At 37.8% G+C, this 17,851-nt stretch overlaps 1 protein-coding gene across 7 annotated transcripts in view; it reads left to right on the top strand.

Moving 5' to 3' along the window:
- Positions 1-17,851, top strand: part of LOC114322327 (protein SABRE-like) — a 102,810-nt gene that overhangs the window by 22,303 nt on the left and 62,656 nt on the right. For all 7 annotated transcript variants that reach the window (XR_014332610.1, XR_014332611.1, XM_082874149.1 and 4 more), the window contains exons 6-8: positions 1,016-1,238; positions 4,191-4,361; positions 4,466-4,543. Coding sequence is in view for 5 of the 7 variants with exons in the window: in XM_082874149.1 (XP_082730275.1) it covers positions 1,016-1,238; positions 4,191-4,361; positions 4,466-4,543 (472 nt within the window). In the remaining 2 variants the exon portion in view is untranslated. The remainder of the gene's footprint in view (positions 1-1,015; positions 1,239-4,190; positions 4,362-4,465; positions 4,544-17,851) is intronic.

The raw sequence follows: 17,851 nt of genomic DNA on the forward strand, positions 1-17,851 counted from the left end.
ATTCCTTCTTCCTCATATTTTCGGAGTTCTTCTTCTTCATATTTTCTAAGTCCATGAAACTAATTTGACGACACAATTTGAGGAAGAGGGGCAAAGCATATGTTGCATAGACATCGATGCAAGACACGGACATGACTAGATATGGACAAGCCAACATAGTAGGACACCACAAAATGTTTATATTATGTACATTTTATGCATGTTATGTAAGTAAAAAAATAATCCTAATTTATTTTTATATATTTCTTGTTAGAATAGCAAATAGTGGAAGATAGATCTCCACAATTTTCATGTATATGAAAGCCACTAAAAACATGAAATTCCTAGACTATATCTAAACCGAATGTCTTCCACCCCTTCCTAAACCACCTTACATTAAAGCATCTAAAACAGTGCCTTAACTAACTCCACCTCCCAATCCTACAAACGCCTCCTCCAAAAGACAGGTGTCCATACCACACCTGTGGGAGATTAAGTCTAACAATTTGCCTATGAGACCTTTGGATTAACCAAAATCCCATACTAGGTATCCTGAAGATTTAGACTGACCGGTCTCCCCTATAATTGGGAATCTACAGTTTGATAACTTTTGATCTGGGTATGTCAATGTGATTAAAGTCATGCTTTATCTTTGTTGGTTGGTAAAAGATAAGACTCTCATATAATCAAAGGTAAGAAAATGCTAGTCAATCGTGGAAACAGCCGAAGACCTTTTGTTGGGGCATCTACCATAATTTGAAAGTCTTGACTCTTTAGCCTAGCCATTGATAAGCATGACCACATTTTATTATTGGGCTGGATTAGTGTCTTCTATGTAGATATTTTGCTGTTGATTTGAATGATCTTAAAATTATTTTTCAATCCACTCTCATTCTCCAAAAATATATATATATATATAAACAATAAATAAACAAAAAAAAAAAAAAAAGGAAAGAGAGAAAGAGTCATTATAACTGTGATTAATAGTGCTTGGTTTTTCAACTAAGCTTCTTGTATTTAATTCCTCTGGCTGCAGGGAAACAGGTGTAATTATTAAGAACGTGGACATTACAGTTGGAGAAGTCACTTTAAACTTAAATGAGGAACTCTTTCTTAAAAGGAAGAATCCATCTGACTCCTTTTCTCAGGCTGCCAAAGTTGTAGAGTCGACCATTGAATCTAACACTACTAAAACGGCACAGAAAAAACAAGCAACACTTTTGTCTGTGACAAAGAATGCTTCTATGATCCCAGAGAAGGTCAGTTCAACCAAATTTTTAGCCTTTTATTTTTTTATATGCATGCTGTACTTGCTATTTAGGCATTTTCATGATTCTGTTAGTGATAATATTTATGTTCATTTGGTATTGAAGACACATTTAGCAACTTCATGCTTTACAAGAAATCCAATTGGACTTTTAGTTGTTGTTCTTTTTATTTCTTTTATTTTATGACTATTAAGGAATTTGATAACAATACTTTTTACTGGATGACCATAGAAGAGGGGTACTAGTGAATTTGAATATAGAGTGTAATAGAGGGATCTTCTATTTACACTACGATTTTAACTCGCACCCACTTTCTCATTACACCCATTCTAAACAAAATTTTAAGTGTATCTCTCTATATACTCTTATCCCTAACCTCCCTTCTTATCTCTACAACCCTTATCCTTCCAAACCCTAGTCCCACACCTACCCTAGCCACAAACTCCACCTCCGACTGACACCACCTTCTTTCCCTTTGACCCTATCCCTCTTGCCATCCCCGCACTACCCCCCACCCCTTCTTTCTCACACTTGCGACACTCCCCAGCCCTCCCTCACCACTTCTAGCCCTCTCCTTTACCACCTCAAAACCCCTCCCTAGGTCATGAGGGTGGTGACGACGGTTAAACATCTCCCACTTATCTCTGCAAGTTGAGAGAGAGTTTTTCAAAGGGATGGGGCTAGGATCTTCAGATCTGGTGTTTCAATGGATTGAGGGTGGAGGGGAGGGGGTTGCAAAAGGTGTAGGGGTGGAAAGGAAACGGCTGCACAGGGGTGAGGGTTGGGGGTGCTGAGGTTGCAGAGGTGGTGTTGGTGCTGGCTAGGTGGGGTGTGGACATAAATTTGGTTTTTGAAATTTTAGGGTTTCATTCCTTAATGGTAATTTAGTTTAAGTTTAAAATTGTAATAATAACTTATTTTATTTTATTTTTAAATGGTAGATGCAATGAGATATGAGTGGGGAGTAACAAGAAGTTAGAAGCTCCCATCTAGTGGGGCTACAAACGCAGGCAGTTTTATGCCAAGGGAAAGGATGGTGAAGTTGAATAAAACAACATTTAAAAAATTAAAAAAATAAAATAGAAAAGAAAAAAAAGATGAAGTTGACTAGGGTTGAGATGGAGGGTTGGTAAGAAGATGTAGTGTGTTATGGGAGGTGAATAAGCATTGAATAATGTAGTGTTCTAATGGTGATTTTTGGTGCTTAGCACTTCTTTTGGTTAGAAGTAAAATGTTGTCATCATTTTCTGATGTTTGGTTCCTTATTTTATTTAAGATTTTTTTTTTATTAATCACTTGTTGCCATGTTAAGCACAAAAAATCCGTGGATCTTCCGGAAAGGAAAAGTGAGGGTCTAGCATTTAAAGTAGCAATTCTTGATTCCGTTGAACTTTTAAGGTTATATTTTCTGGTAGGACATGAACTTGTTAGATTTAGATGGCTTAGTTATCTAAGTTAAGGTGTTAATGAGTACTAGACAATTGGAATGCCTGACTTATACAAAACTGATTGGACTAACATCAATTGAATAATAAATACAAAACTGATTGGACTAACGTCAATTGAATAATAAATTTTCAGTGTTTCATTAGTTACTTAAATTGTTAAAATTTGGGCCTCCATTTGGTACCCTACTGAAGCATGTTGGGAAATGGGTGGAAAAGTATGTATGCAATGACTATGTGTGATAGTGTGAGAAGTAAGTACATTATCATAATTAGATCCTTAATATTTTCCAAACAAATTAGTGTATTGATGTGTATTAGACATCTTTGAAAGGTTCAAGCCTTCAACATAAGATTAAAGTAGTGTTTCTTGCCTCTCGTTTTTATGTGGTGAAGTGATTTTTTATTTTTTTATCTTTTCTTGGTTGTAATTATTGAATTCTATTTGTTTGTTGATAAATGGATTTCGTACTTTTGTTAGTCTATGTGTGGAATACTACAAAAACATGTCAAGTACTGCAGATCATTGTTTTTTTTAGGTAATCAATGGGCATCCCAAGGGTATGGGTTGTTTATATGGTGAATTCTGGTCCCTTTGTTATGGAACCTGGACTAATATGCAAAAGGATCTAAAACTATAGCTCAAAATAAACTAGAATCAAAATGTAGGCATCTTTGTCAGCTTTTCTAAACTAGTCAGGGGGTGAATGTGAAGATTCTGACAAGCTTTATGCATGGTGGAAGTGGTTTGAACTTTTTGTGTAGACTTGTGGAATCAATTATAAAACCATGTTACTCTTTGTTCTCTTTTACTCTCGTGTGAACACGCCTTGTGCTGGTGGAGTTGTGAAGGCTTCCATCTCTGTATTTTTATTTATTTATTTTTTAAAATGTTTTCTAATTGTATTCAGTTAATGATTGATAATAATTTTCTTGATGAAAATTCTGAATGGGCTGTTGGTTTCTTTGACTGCATTTTCCTTGCTGATTTAATCTATATTCGATAATGATGGCTTGGTGACCTCATGGATTAGTTTAGGATTGTACTAATCTCAAATCCCTAGTATTTTTTTTTTATTATTTAACTTTTTTTTATTATTTTATTATTTTATACTGAGAATCTGAATATAAGTTCTACAATCATCTTGGTGACTTTCTGAGCAAATTGGTTTAACTTTATCTTTAACCATAAATTTCGTATGCTATATATTCCAAGTAAATGGCAAACAACTAAACTTCTCTTTTGATTTTTGGTACTAATAGTAGTATGTGTATTTAAATTATCTGCAAGCTATGCAAAATATTCCTTGTTGGTATTTCATTGGAATATGAATGAATAATCCCAGCCTAAATGGTAGTATCTACAATCCTTCTCTTGTAGAATATGGGACCCACCCATGTGAGAGGGAGGCTAAGGATACAACATAGTGGATTTAATAATTGCTGAAGTTTATGGGTTGGTGCAGTTAATTGACGAATTTATTGTGTTTGTTCTTAGCTATCCTTCAGTTTGTCCAAGTTGGACATGAAGTTTGTGCATAAGGGACATGATCTTCTTGTTGAGAATAACATCATTGGTATTCAAGTGAAAAGCATCAAATCCCGGTGTTTTGAGGATGCGGGGGAGAGTACACGCCTTGATATTCAAATGGATTTCAGTGAGATTCATGTAAGAATTTAATTGTAAATGGACTTAAATCTTTCTGGGGTTATAGTTTACATTGCGCTATTGTTTGGTCCTTTATTCACAATGATTTCTCTATCATATTGCAGGTTTTCAGAGAAGCTAGCATTTCCGTCGTGGAGATACTAAAACTTAATGTTGTTTCTTCTTCTTACATTCCTTTACAGGTTTGTTGGCATAATCTATTGTCAACTTGCAATTTTTTTTTCTTCTTTATGCATCATACTTTTGTCATTTGATATTTGATGTACGCGTTTATGCAGAAAAAAAGTTACTTATTAGCATTCTGAAGTAGCAAACTAGCACTTGACTTTATATATGTCAGTAGGAAGCCTTGTCTTGCTTGTAGACTAGCTGCAGAGCTAACCCTTGTTTTGTTATAGTAAGAATTAAGTGGATAAGCAATATTATAAGGGGGAATTGAAAATCAGTGAAGAGATATAAAAGTAATTGCAAAAATATAGAGGTGCAAGTGAGGATTTTTTTATTTTTTTTTTTCTTTCTAAAATGACAAAATAGTGATCCCAACATTGATGTCATTGATGTGAGAGATGTAGAGTTGATCTAGTAGCATCCTGAAGAGCCTGGCTAGGTGACATAGGTAAAGAAAGAGCTGTGGTGTCTAGAAAATACTAACTAGTATATGTTGTACCACTGTCAGTTGTTCTCCCTGTGCCCAATTCTTGAAAACCAAGGTTAAATAAGAGTAATTTAGTTGACAATTTTGGAACATGAAAAATAGACGGTGAGCGAGAAATTGATGAAGAACAGTGAATAGAACCTTTTTGAATACAAAGGAGGGAGAAAAGGCACTAAGTGCACTAGTAAGAGTACCTATGTGACCAAAGCTTGTAGAGGAAGTAGAGGAAAAATAGATCATGGTAGCGAAATCAAGTTGAGCCGTCAGATGCCTAAAGGTGTGCAACTTATCCTGAGAAAAAGCACCGGTGTCACTAGATAGCAAAGAGCTCTAACATATGAGCTTGTGAATGAATTGTACAAACGTGACCACCACCACGCTGACCATTCAACTTCCAATAGTGCTCCTTGTCATACCATTCTTTTCTATAATAATCACACTTAGCATATCACAATCAACTAAGCTACCCTTAGGCCCAGACTTAGGCTGACCTAGTTTTCCATCTTGTAGCGTAGGCGTAACTGCCACAGCATAGTGGTCCTCAATACATGTACCATAGCACTACGTCTGCTCTCCTTTTTCTGAACAATAAAAGCCTCTCTCATAGTGGGAATCGGACTAATACTTCAATGGTTGCAACCTAATATGATCATACTTCAGATTAAGGTCAACGAGAAAATCATAAACGTGCCCCTTCTTCACCATCTGTTGAAACATGGTGGCATCCTTTGAATAAAGAACCTGAAAGTTTTGATAGTAGCTAAGCTCCTGTCATATGCTACACAACTTAGAATACTAACTCAACAAGAGACTGATCCGTCTTTATCCAATCCCCGAATCTTCTTCATCAGTTCAAAAAAGTTTGTGCATCATTACCCTTTTGAGAGTATGTTTGTGTTGCTGTGGACCAAATCTTATGCGCTATATCCAATAATGAAAAGGGAGACTTCTAGTTGGTTGAATGGAATTAATCAGCCAAGTCATCACTAAAGCATCCTTTGAAACCCACTTACTAGTGGCTGATCCATCTTCGAGAGGTTTCTTAAGTGCTCCAGTGATATAACCAGTCAAGGCATGAGTAGTCATAGCCAAACTGAATAACACAAATCAACTAACTAGAAATTGGTTAACAGATCACGGGCCCATCGAAACCCAAGGAGTTTGTACTAGAGAATAAATTTCCCAACAAAAGAGGCTAGTTGTACCAAATTAATCAAATATCCGGTTACTCAAAAAATAAGAACAATTCACTATAAAGCCCACAATAATGTCATTCGTACCTCAAGGATACAAAAGACCACCAAAACAATGAAAAGTGGTAATGGTTAAAGTCTCTACAGCTCTAATCAGATCCTACAGAAGCAATTCCAACCAAACAACTAGTCCAACCAAGCCGCAATCATCGATTTGAAAAAAAGAGTTCATATTTCCGTAATCAAATAAAAATGGAAAATCTATAGGTAAAAACATTCAGAAAAAAATTCAAAAAATTCCAGTGGAGAACTTTCCAATTGATCATCATGGTGTTTTTTTTTTTTAACATTTCAAAAAAGAGAGAGACAATGGTCTGGGCTTCCTGTATCAAGCTATGGATATGCCTTTGATACCAATTTGAATTTACAATTAATGAAGGAAAAAAATGTGGAGAGATACATGAAGCTTTGTATGGCTAAGGAACAAAGAGATGCCAAAAATTCAGGTTCTCTCCCATAAACACTTGTATTTTTATTAAAGTGGTCTAAAGCACATAATATCCCTCAGGCTACTAACAACTAAACAAAGTATAACACGCCACATGAAAAAAGGATCAGGATCCTCTTGGCCAAACCTTTAGATCAAGTAAAGAAACCAGAAGTGCAAAAGGCGAAGTTAAAAGGAAATTCAGAATCTTGATGAGAATGATAGTGTGGGCCTTTAAAAGATTGATAAGGTTTTGAGGAAAGAGAAGAAAGCGGAATATGGTTGGATTTCCATGATAGAGGAGATTAACTGGAAGCAGAAGGCTAGATCCTCAGTGATGGAATAATCTCACTGGGAAGGTGTATATATGGAAGGATTCTAATAGAAGAGTGAGAGATTAGAGATGGGATTGGAAGCTTCTATGAGGGTTTGTTTCAGGATAGTGGGGGTGGCGCTTTAGATGGATGAGATGGTCTTTCATAATATTTCTCATGATGAAATGGAATGGCTAGAGGGACCTTTCATGGATGAGGAGGTTTGTAGAGCTCTCAAGGATGAAGGGCCTTAATTGGGATAAAACTTTGGGGCCTGATGGCTCGATGATATCTTTCTTTCAACAATGTTGGGGTATAATGCATTATTTCTTTGAGCATGATCTGTTTAAGAATCCTCGGGCATAGATATGGACACAGTCATGAATATGGAACACAAAAAATTTTAAAAAATTGGGATATAAATGATTTTTTAATATATATTTATTTGCTATGTATGTGAATATTACAACTACAAACAACTAAAAAAGAAAGAAAAAATCAACAACACTATTCAACATGGAAAAAAAAAAAGAGTTCAATCTATAAGTTAAACTTTATTCAATACATAAAATACTATTTTATCAATCATAAACCATTACATTTTTTCTTTTTCTTTTTTTTTTTCTTTTTTTTGTTGTTGTCGTCGTCTTTGTCAACATTAGAAATTGTGAGTGTGTGACTAGCACAAGTATAACCATTATAAGTAAAAATAAATAAAAATTGCAATTTCAACAAGGAAATATTAATTTAGATGACAAATTAACAACTTTAACAATCAGACATTAATTTTTCAATTGAGGGAGATAATGCTATTTATCTGTATTGTTTAACGAATAAAGGAGAAAATGTTACATAGTGATGATTAACACAGACACCATGTTTACGTGGTGGTGATTGTGACTTTATGATGGCTCTTTTTATAGCTCATGACAAGACAACAGTGTCTTGAGGTGTGACATGTGTGTCCATGACGTGTCTTGGTAGAGAAAAAAGAAAAAGAAAAAATAGGGCACACCATGTGGCATGTCTAATATGTATCCTGGCGTGTGCGAGGCTTGTTAGTGTTAGACATGTGTTGGACATGGCTACGACAATCAAGTCGAAGTGTCCATGCTTCTGTAAGAATTCTGAAGAATTTCTATATATTCAATTGTTTATATTTACAAAGAGTTCATCAGTTTATATAACACTAAACCTATGACTGAAAAAGGAAATATAGCTAATTCAAATATTTACACCACAATCTTTCCTAATTCCTAATTCCTAATATACACAATCATGCCAAATTGAGAAGATACACAATATATTCTCACACCGTGCTCAAACTCAAGGTGTTTTAGCAGAAAACACTGAGAGTTTGCTAAGAAGAAATTGAAACCGAGCGGTAGTGTGAGTCTTGGTGAAAAAGTCCGCAAGTTGCAAACTCGAAGAGACAAAAGGAAGCGAGATAGAGCCAGACTGCAGATGCTATCAGACAAAGTGACAATCAATCTCAATGTGTTTCGTCCATTCATGGACGACAGTATTATGGGCAATTTGAATAGCACTGCGGTTGTCACAATAGAGGGAGGTCGGAGAAGACTGAGGGATACCTAAATTAGATAAGAGACAACGAAGCCAAACAATCTCAGTAGTAGCATAAGCCATAGCACGGTACTCAGCTTTGGTAGTAGAGTGAGGAACAACAGCTTGTTTTTTGCTTTTCTAAGAGATCAAGGAATTGCCAAGAAACATATAAAAGCCAGACGTGGACTTGCGATCAGTAACATTACCAGCCCAATCAGAATCAACATAGGCCACCAAATTCAGAGAGGAAGTAGAGGACAATAGTAAACCTTGAAATATAGTACCTTGGAGATAGCGAAGAATCCGAACTAATACAGCCCAATGTATGGAGCGAGGAGCAGAAACAAACTGGCTAACCACATGAACAGCATAGGAAAGATCAGAACGAGTAACTGTCAGATAGACTAAGCAACCCACAAGCTCACGATATAAAGTGTGATCATCTAGAGGGACACCATCGGTAGATTTGAGCTTCACATTAAACTCAGTAGGTGTATCAGAAACCTTAATATCAGTAAGATCAGTATGGTGAATAACCTCATTAGCATACTTAGCCTGAGACAGAAAATAGCCCTTTAGAGAAGAAATAACCTCAATACTAAGAAAATACTGCAATGGATCCAGATCCTTCATCTCGAAGGTGAGGAAGAGATGCTGCTTGACCTTAGAGATTGCAGAAGAGTCAGAGCCAGTGATGATCATATGATTCACATATAGTAAGAGAGTAAAAAAACCAGACGACGTATATCTCAGAAACAAAGCAAAATCAGAAGCAGAATGATGAAATCCAAGCTCAGTAACAGCAGTCTGAAAGCGATCATACCAAGTATGAGGAGATTGCTTCAAACCATATAGAGCATACCGAAGACGACAAACTTGTCTAGAGGAGTGGGGAATGCCAGGGGGTGGACGCATGTAGACCTCCTCAGCAAGATGACCATAAAGAAAAACATTCTTAATGTTCATCTGATAGAGAGGCCAATGTTGAATAGCGGCAACAGAAATCAAGGTACGGACAGTAGTCATCTTGGCAACAAGGGCAAAGGTCTCTTCATAATCAATACCATACTCCTGCGAGAAACCCTTGGCAAACAGACGAGCTTTGTATCGATCGAGATAACCATCAGAATGAGCCTTGACTTTATAGACCCATTTGCAACCAACCAGATTCTTGCCAGCAGGTAACGAGACCAACGCCCAAGTGTTAGTCTTCTGACAGGCCTCCTTATAAGACCAAGGTTCTAAAAAAGAATGAATAGCAGACAAAAAAGTACGATAGGAAGCAGAAAACATGTATTAGATCAACCCAACCTGTTTGGAGGAAGCTTTGGAAGAGGATATCAGTGTGCAACAGGATCAGAGTCGTTAGAAGTAGGAGGATTAACAGTTGGGGTAGAGACAACTGGTGGAGGGAGAGCCTAGCGACGAGAATAAACTAACAACGGAGGAGGAGGAGGAGGAGGAGGAGATTCATGGGGTTCGGTGGAAAAAGAGGGAACAAGTTCAGGGGGAACAGTAGAGATGTACTCATCAGGAGGGACCTCAGAAGGAAATGGATCAATATTATCTAAATCCTCTATGGAAACCAGAGCAGTGATAGGAGGAAGCTGAAAGTAAGGTAGACGTTTGAGAAAAGAAATATGATGGGAGACATAAAGATGACAGGAAACAGGGTCGTAACATCGATAGACTTTCTGAGTAGGACTATAACCTAAAAAGACACAGAGGACAGACCGAGCACTAAGTTTGGTCCAATCTTTGTAGGAAGAAGGACAAAGCAGGAAGACCCAAACACATGAAGAAGGGAGTAATGAGGAATTTGGGAGAACAAATCCTCATAAGGAGACCGACCAGAAAAAAGGGAAGTAAGCATGCGGTTGAGAAGAAAAGCAGCAGTAAGAACTGCCTCCTCCCAAAATGGAACTGGAATTGAGGCAGAGAGAAGAGACCTAGTTGTTTCAAGGAGATGACGGTATTTACGCTTGGCTCGACCATTTTGGGCAGGTGTATCTGTACAGGAAGTTTGGTGAATGGTATCCAAATTGGCCAAATACTCACAGAACTCATTTTTAAAATATTCCCTACCCAAGTCTGACCGTAACACTTTAATTGTAGACCCAAACTGAGTAGTAATCATAGACTGAAAGGTACGATATATCTGATAGGAATCGGACTTATGAGTCATAAGATAAACTCAAGTATAACAGGTGCAGTCGTCAACAAATGACACATAGTATGCAGAACCACTTTTGGTGAGAACAGGAGAAGGGCCTCAAATATCAGTATGAACTAAAAAAACCGGTGTATCAAATATAGAAGTACTTTTATGAAAAGGTAAGGTTGTCATTTTGGCAAGTTTACACCCCCGACATTTAGTAAGTTCACTAGGAGAAACTTTATCCAATATACCCGATTGAGCTAAAGATCGTAAACGGTCAGCAAACAAATGTCCTAATCTAGAAGGCCGCAAGTAGAAAGGACTAGACAAAGAATCTAACTGAAAAGAGGAAAAGGCAGTTAGAGAGGTTATCACAGGTAGATGCAAGCTCTCCACCACATAGAGGTCTTCAACTCTACGGTCAGTCCTAATTTGCTACTTGGACATCCGATCTTGCATAGAACAGATAGAAGAAGAAAAGATAACATCAAAATCGGAGGCGTCAAGCTGACTGATAGATAGTAAACTGACAAATAACTGAGGAACATGAAGGACAAATGGAATAGAGACAACAGATATAACAGACGGTAAGACAGACACAACAAATAGAACAGACATACCAGACCCATTAACAACATTAACAGTAATAGGAATGGGGAAAGAGAGTACAATTTTGAAGTAAGAAGAAAACGGGAGTGATATGATGAGAGACACTAGAGTCAAAAATCCGGACAGACGAAGAGATACCTGAAGAAGACCCAAGCAAACCAATCATGACCAGGTGGGCTCAAAATATAATAACCAAAGCAGAGACCCACAAATATTAACTAGAGACCCAGAGACCCACAAATATTAACTCAGAGCCGAGAACCAGAAGTAGAGAGAGAGAAAGAAACCAATCGTGAGAGACGAGAGTCGAAGGCGATTGTGAGGGACAAAGTCGGACACCATTTCGATCATGTGAACCAGAGGTAGAGAGATTTTTTGGATGATCATGAACCAGAGGAACATAGGTGAAAATCATCTAGGGAGTCCAGACCAACTTCGTAACGAAATCAGAGAGAGGCCAAAACTGGTACAATCGCGAACCAGAGAAAGGACAGAGGTCGACGAGCCAAACAGATGAGTTGAACAATTGAGTCAGCTAGATAAGTCGAATAGTTGTCACGAACAGAGAGAAGACCTCGAACGAAAAATCCAGATGTGTCGACTATCATAAACAATCAGAGAATGAAGCACACCCAAGTCGACCCAGAGTAAACCTGAGAGAAGGAAGGCACGGACAAAAGAACAGTGGTGATGACTCTAGGGTTTTAGATCAGAGAATGACTCTGATACCATGTAAGAATTCTGAAGAATTTATGTATATTCAATTGTCTATATTTACAAAGAGTTCATCAGTTTATACAATCCTAAACCTATGACTGAAAAAGGAAATACAGCTAATTCAAATATTTACACCACAATCTTTTCTAATTCCTAATTCCTAATATACACAATCATGCCAAATTGAGAAGATACACTATATTCTTACAGCTTCATAGTAAGGTAGAAAAAGTGTTGGCAAGCCAATTGAAAGAAGCATTGGCGGTCTCAAATTCACATTCTCTTTGTGGAGGGTCGTCGAATTATGGATGTGGTTTTGGTGGTTTGTAAGTTGGATGTTGAGAAGGCATATTATCGTGTGAGTTGGGGCCTATTGCTCTGTTTGCAGGGTAGGATGTGTTTTGGAGATAATAGGGCTGTATTGGGAAGTAGAGGGGTGAATTTTCCTTGGAAGGGCATTTGACCTGTTGTTGGGCTTCGTCTAAGATTGCTTTCTTTTATGTGAAATGCATCACATGAGAAGGTTCTTACAGTTGATAACCTCATTAAGAGACAGCAATTTATTGTTAATTAGCGTTGCATATGTAAGAGTTGGGAGTCAGTCTACATATGGGGAGTTGGTCAATCATTTGTTTATTCATTACAAGATGACTAGTGATATGTGGAAATTGGTGTTGCTTTATTTAGAATGAATTGGGTTTTTCATATGGATGTGGCGAGAGTCCTGAAGTTTTGATAGTGGGAAGGTATGTAGGAAAGTAGAGACAGAAGGCTGGGTTGGTAGCTCCTTTGTGCTTAATGTGGTTGTTTTGATGAGAGTGAAATAGGATGACCTGTCAAAAGAGTTGGGGGGCCATTACATACTAAAAGGTTATATATATATATATATTTTCTCTTTCGCATTTTGTATAATTGGTTTTTATGGAGAGTAGTGCCTAACCTAGATTGTATTGTTGATTTTGTAGATTTTCTTCATTTGAAAGAATCTATGTTTTTTTCTTTTTTTTTTTTTGAGAGAATAGGCCAAGTTTGTTTTGGATTGTATAGGTTTTGGTTTAAATTTTGTACCTGCTTAGCATCCCCTTTTGATGCTCTTTTAATATAATATGCTTAATTATATATAAAGAAAAACCTATGCCTTTGAAAAGTTCTAATATTATGAAAATGCAGCAATGTTATTTAGGCTCCGTTTGGCAAGAGCTAAACGGGGTTTTTTTTGGCTATTTTAGCCACAAAAGACAAAATAGGCTATTTTAGCCACAAAAAACAAAATATCTCATCCAACCCATAATCATTACATTCTTCTCTCACAAAAAAAGCCAAAAAAGCTAAAAAGCCAAAAAGCTCTTCCCAAACCAAACTTTTTAGCCCAGGCCAAAAAAGCCAAAAAGCCAACCCACTTCCCAAACGGAGGCTTAAAGATTTCTAATAAGACTAATTTCTTGAACATGCATCAATAAATGATGGTCTCAAGGATCCTGTATCAACTAGGTTGCATAAGGTAGTGGGTAATATGGGAAATTGCTGGAAATTTGTGATAATGTATATAATATGATAGTGGTGTTGGTGAAGGATAGTGGCATGTATAGAATATGATAGTGGTGTTGGTGGTAGATAGTGGCATGTATATAATATGATAGTGGTGTTGGTGAAGGATAGTGGCATGTATAGAATATGATAGTGGTGTTGGTGGTAGATAGTGGCATGTATATAATATGATAGTGGTAGATAGTGGTAATATATAATATGTAAGTGGCATATAATGGGTTATAATGATGTTTGTAATATCTCCTATATAAGGAGTGTCATTTGGTCTTGTAAGATAAGAAGTTTTGAATATAACAGAAATATATTCCTTCTTCCTCATATTTTCGGAGTTCTTCTTCCTCATATTTTCTAAGTTGGTATCAGAGCCACAAAAAACACAGCAGCCCTAAAACCGTCATAGCCATGTCGGAAGTCACGTCTGAAACCACTTCAACCCCTGCCGCTGCCATTCCGGTGAAAACGTCCAACTCTCACTCTGTCCAAATCACCACCATTCGCCTAAATGGTGATAATTTTCTCCGCTGGTCACAATCTGTCCGGATGTATATCCGTGGGCAAGGAAAGATCGGTTACATCACTGGTGACAAGAAGGCTCCTGCTGTTAATGATCCGCTGTTCGACAGTTGGGACGCTGAAAACTCCATGGTTATGACATGGTTGGTCAATTCCATGGAGGAGGATATAAGCTCTAATTACATGTGCTATACTACTGCACAAGAATTGTGGGATAATGTTAGTCAGATGTATTCTGACCTAGGAAATCAATCTCAAGTTTTCGAATTAACTTTGAAGTTGGGAGAGATTCGTCAAGGAGATGATTCCGTCACCAAATATTTCAATTCGTTGAAACGGTTGTGGCAGGATCTTGACATCTTCAACACATACGAATGGAAATCGGTTGACGACTGCAACCACCACAAGAAAACTGTGGAAGACCGCCGTATTTACAAGTTTCTTGCCGGCCTCAACATTGAGTTCGATGAAGTGCGAGGAAGAATTATTGGCAGACCTCCTCTCCCATCCATTGGCGAAGTATTTGCCGAAGTCAGAAGGGAAGAGAGCCGAAGGAGCGTCATGCTTAAGAAAAAAGGTACTGGTGAATCAATTGAAATTTCTGCTTTAATTAGCGATGCTGCGGCCAACAAGGCTGCAAATTACCAGCGCAGGTTTGATGATAAGCCACGGGTCTGGTGTGATTTTTGCAACAAGCCTCGCCATACACGCGAAACGTGTTGGAAGATCCATGGCAAACCTGTCAACTGGAAAAGCAGCAAACAAGGAGAGAAAAATCGTGGCTTTCCTACCGCTACTGAAGCCGATTCAGGTCCCTTCAACAAACAGCAGATTGATCAACTCTTGAAGCTGATAAAATCCAACTCCTCATCCGGTACTCCTAGTGTTTTGTTGGCACAAACAGGTAGAAATCCTAAAGCCTTCTCTTGCCTAAACTTCTCTCCGTGGATCATAGATTCCGGTGCCTCCGATCACATGACTAGTTTTTCCCATTTATTTAGTACCTATTTCCCTTGTTCTGGTCATGACAAAATCAGACCCGAATGTCCATCCTAATGACCCGAATGTCCACCCGAGTTCTGGCATCGAAATTTTAGGTCATCCTATTCCTTCTATTTCTGACCTTGATGTTCCTATCGCAATTAGGAAAGGTGTCCGAAATTGCATTAAACATCCTATTGCAAATTACCTCTCCTATAAAAGACTGTCTAAAAACCATAGAGCTTTCACATCTAGGATTTCACACTTGTTTGTTCCAAGGAATATACAGGAAGCATTGGATGATCCGAATTGGAAATTAGCAGTCATGGAGGAGATGAATGCTTTAAGGAGAAGTGGTACTTGGGAGATAGTTGATCTACCCAAAGACAAGAAAACAGTTGGGTGTAAATGGGTGTTTACGATAAAATGTAACGCAGATGGAAGCGTTGAGAGATACAAGGCGAGACTGGTGGCTAAAGGTTTCACTCAAACTTATGGGATCGACTATCAGGAGACGTTTGCTCCTGTTGCTAAAATAAATTCCATCAGAGTACTGTTATCTCTTGCAGTAAATTCAGATTGGCCTCTACATCAACTTGACATTAAAAATGCATTTCTCAATGGTGATCTTGAAGAGGAGGTGTTCATGAGCCTACCGCCGGGATTTGAGCAGAGACTTGGAAGCGACAGAGTATGCAGATTGAACAAGTCATTATACGGACTCAAACAATCACCAAGAGCGTGGTTTGAACGCTTTGGGAAGGTAGTTATCAGTTGTGGCTTCTCGCAGAGTCAAGCAGATCACACAATATTTTATAAACATTCAAAAAACAGTAAAATTGCAATTTTGATTGTTTATGTTGATGACATCATTTTAACTGGTAATGATGAAGCAGAGTTAGCAGCCCTCAAAGAGAAACTCGCAAAAGAATTTCACATTAAGGATCTGGGAGCCCTCAAGTATTTCCTCGGAATGGAATTTGCAAGATCCAAGGAAGGTATATTCGTTAATCAGAGAAAATATGTTCTTGATCTCCTTGGAGAAACAGGTATGCTTGGTTGTAAGATGGTGGAGACTCCGATCGAGCCTAACTTGAAGTTACAAGCTGCTAAGGCTGAAGAAGTCAAAGAGAGGGAACAATATCAGCGACTTGTAGGGAAATTGATTTACTTGTCTCATACGCGGCCTGATATTGCCTTTGCAGTCAGCATGGTAAGTCAGTTCATGCACTCACCAGGGGCAGAGCACTTTGAGGCCGTTTATAAGATCTTAAGATATTTGAAAGGAACTCCAGGGAGAGGCTTACTGTTCAAGAAACATGGGCATCTTCAAGTTGAAGTATACACAGATGCAGACTGGGCAGGAAGTGTTACAGACAGGAGATCAACATCCGGATACTGCTCCTTTGTAGGTGGGAACCTAGTTACATGGCGGAGTAAAAAACAGAATGTGGTAGCTAGAAGTAGTGCAGAAGCAGAGTTCAGAGCTGTTGCCCATGGAATCTGTGAAGTAATGTGGATTAAAAGAATTCTTGAAGAATTAAAGCTTTCTCACCCGACACCTATGAAGGTCTATTGTGACAACAAAGCAGCTATATCTATAGCTCATAATCCAGTTCTACATGATCGCACAAAACATATAGAAGTGGATAAACATTTCATCAAGGAGAAAATCAATGCTGGCATAATCTGTATGACCTACCTTCCAACAGGTGAACAATTAGCTGATGTGCTAACAAAGGGACTACACAAGAAGCAATTTGATAAGCTGACTAGCAAGCTGGCTATGGAAGATATCTTCAAACCAGCTTGAGGGGGAGTGCTGGAAATTTGTGATAATGTATATAATATGATAGTGGTGTTGGTGAAGGATAGTGGCATGTATAGAATATGATAGTGGTGTTGGTGGTAGATAGTGGCATGTATATAATATGATAGTGGTGTTGGTGAAGGATAGTGGCATGTATAGAATATGATAGTGGTGTTGGTGGTAGATAGTGGCATGTATATAATATGATAGTGGTAGATAGTGGTAATATATAATATGTAAGTGGCATATAATGGGTTATAATGATGTTTGTAATATCTCCTATATAAGGAGTGTCATTTGGTCTTGTAAGATAAGAAGTTTTGAATATAACAGAAATATATTCATTCTTCCTCATATTTTCGGAGTTCTTCTTCCTCATATTTTCTAAGTGAAATAGTACTTGGTCTTGAACCTGTTTTTTCCGTACTCGTCTAATTAAAAATAATAAAGATTGCCCAACAAAAAAAGTATGTCCAATTTAGTCCGTGAGGGGTAGATTGAATACAGACCTAACTTTTGGCTCATTATTTGGACAGAGTGGCTTCCCTTAGACTTTGACCCACAACCTCAAGTTGATAGTTTAACCACTGAACTAGCCAAAACAAAAAAACCAAAAACCAAAAAAAAAGAAAGAGATTGAAAGGGAAAAAACAAATCTCCCAATTTGACAGTAAGTTGAAATTCTTCTTCGTAGCTTGCCTAATTGAAATTTGAATTGAGTCAAATAAATTGGTGTTGCATGTGTTTGAAGGCTGAACCAGTGAGTCACGTGTTTGTTAGTATGTTCTCATGTGGCAAGGGATTTGTGGAGCCCAGCATTTTCAATTTTTGGATTATCTTGGGTTTTGCACAACTAGTGCCTCCATTTTTTAAGTCATGGGCAGTGTGATGCCAGTCTAAGAGGTTGAGGAAGGCATGGAATTGATGTGATGCGTTTGG

The sequence above is a fragment of the Camellia sinensis genome, chromosome 6, assembly GCF_055761805.1.
Source record: "Camellia sinensis isolate YWXY chromosome 6, ASM5576180v1, whole genome shotgun sequence".
Taxonomy (NCBI): domain Eukaryota; kingdom Viridiplantae; phylum Streptophyta; class Magnoliopsida; order Ericales; family Theaceae; genus Camellia; species Camellia sinensis.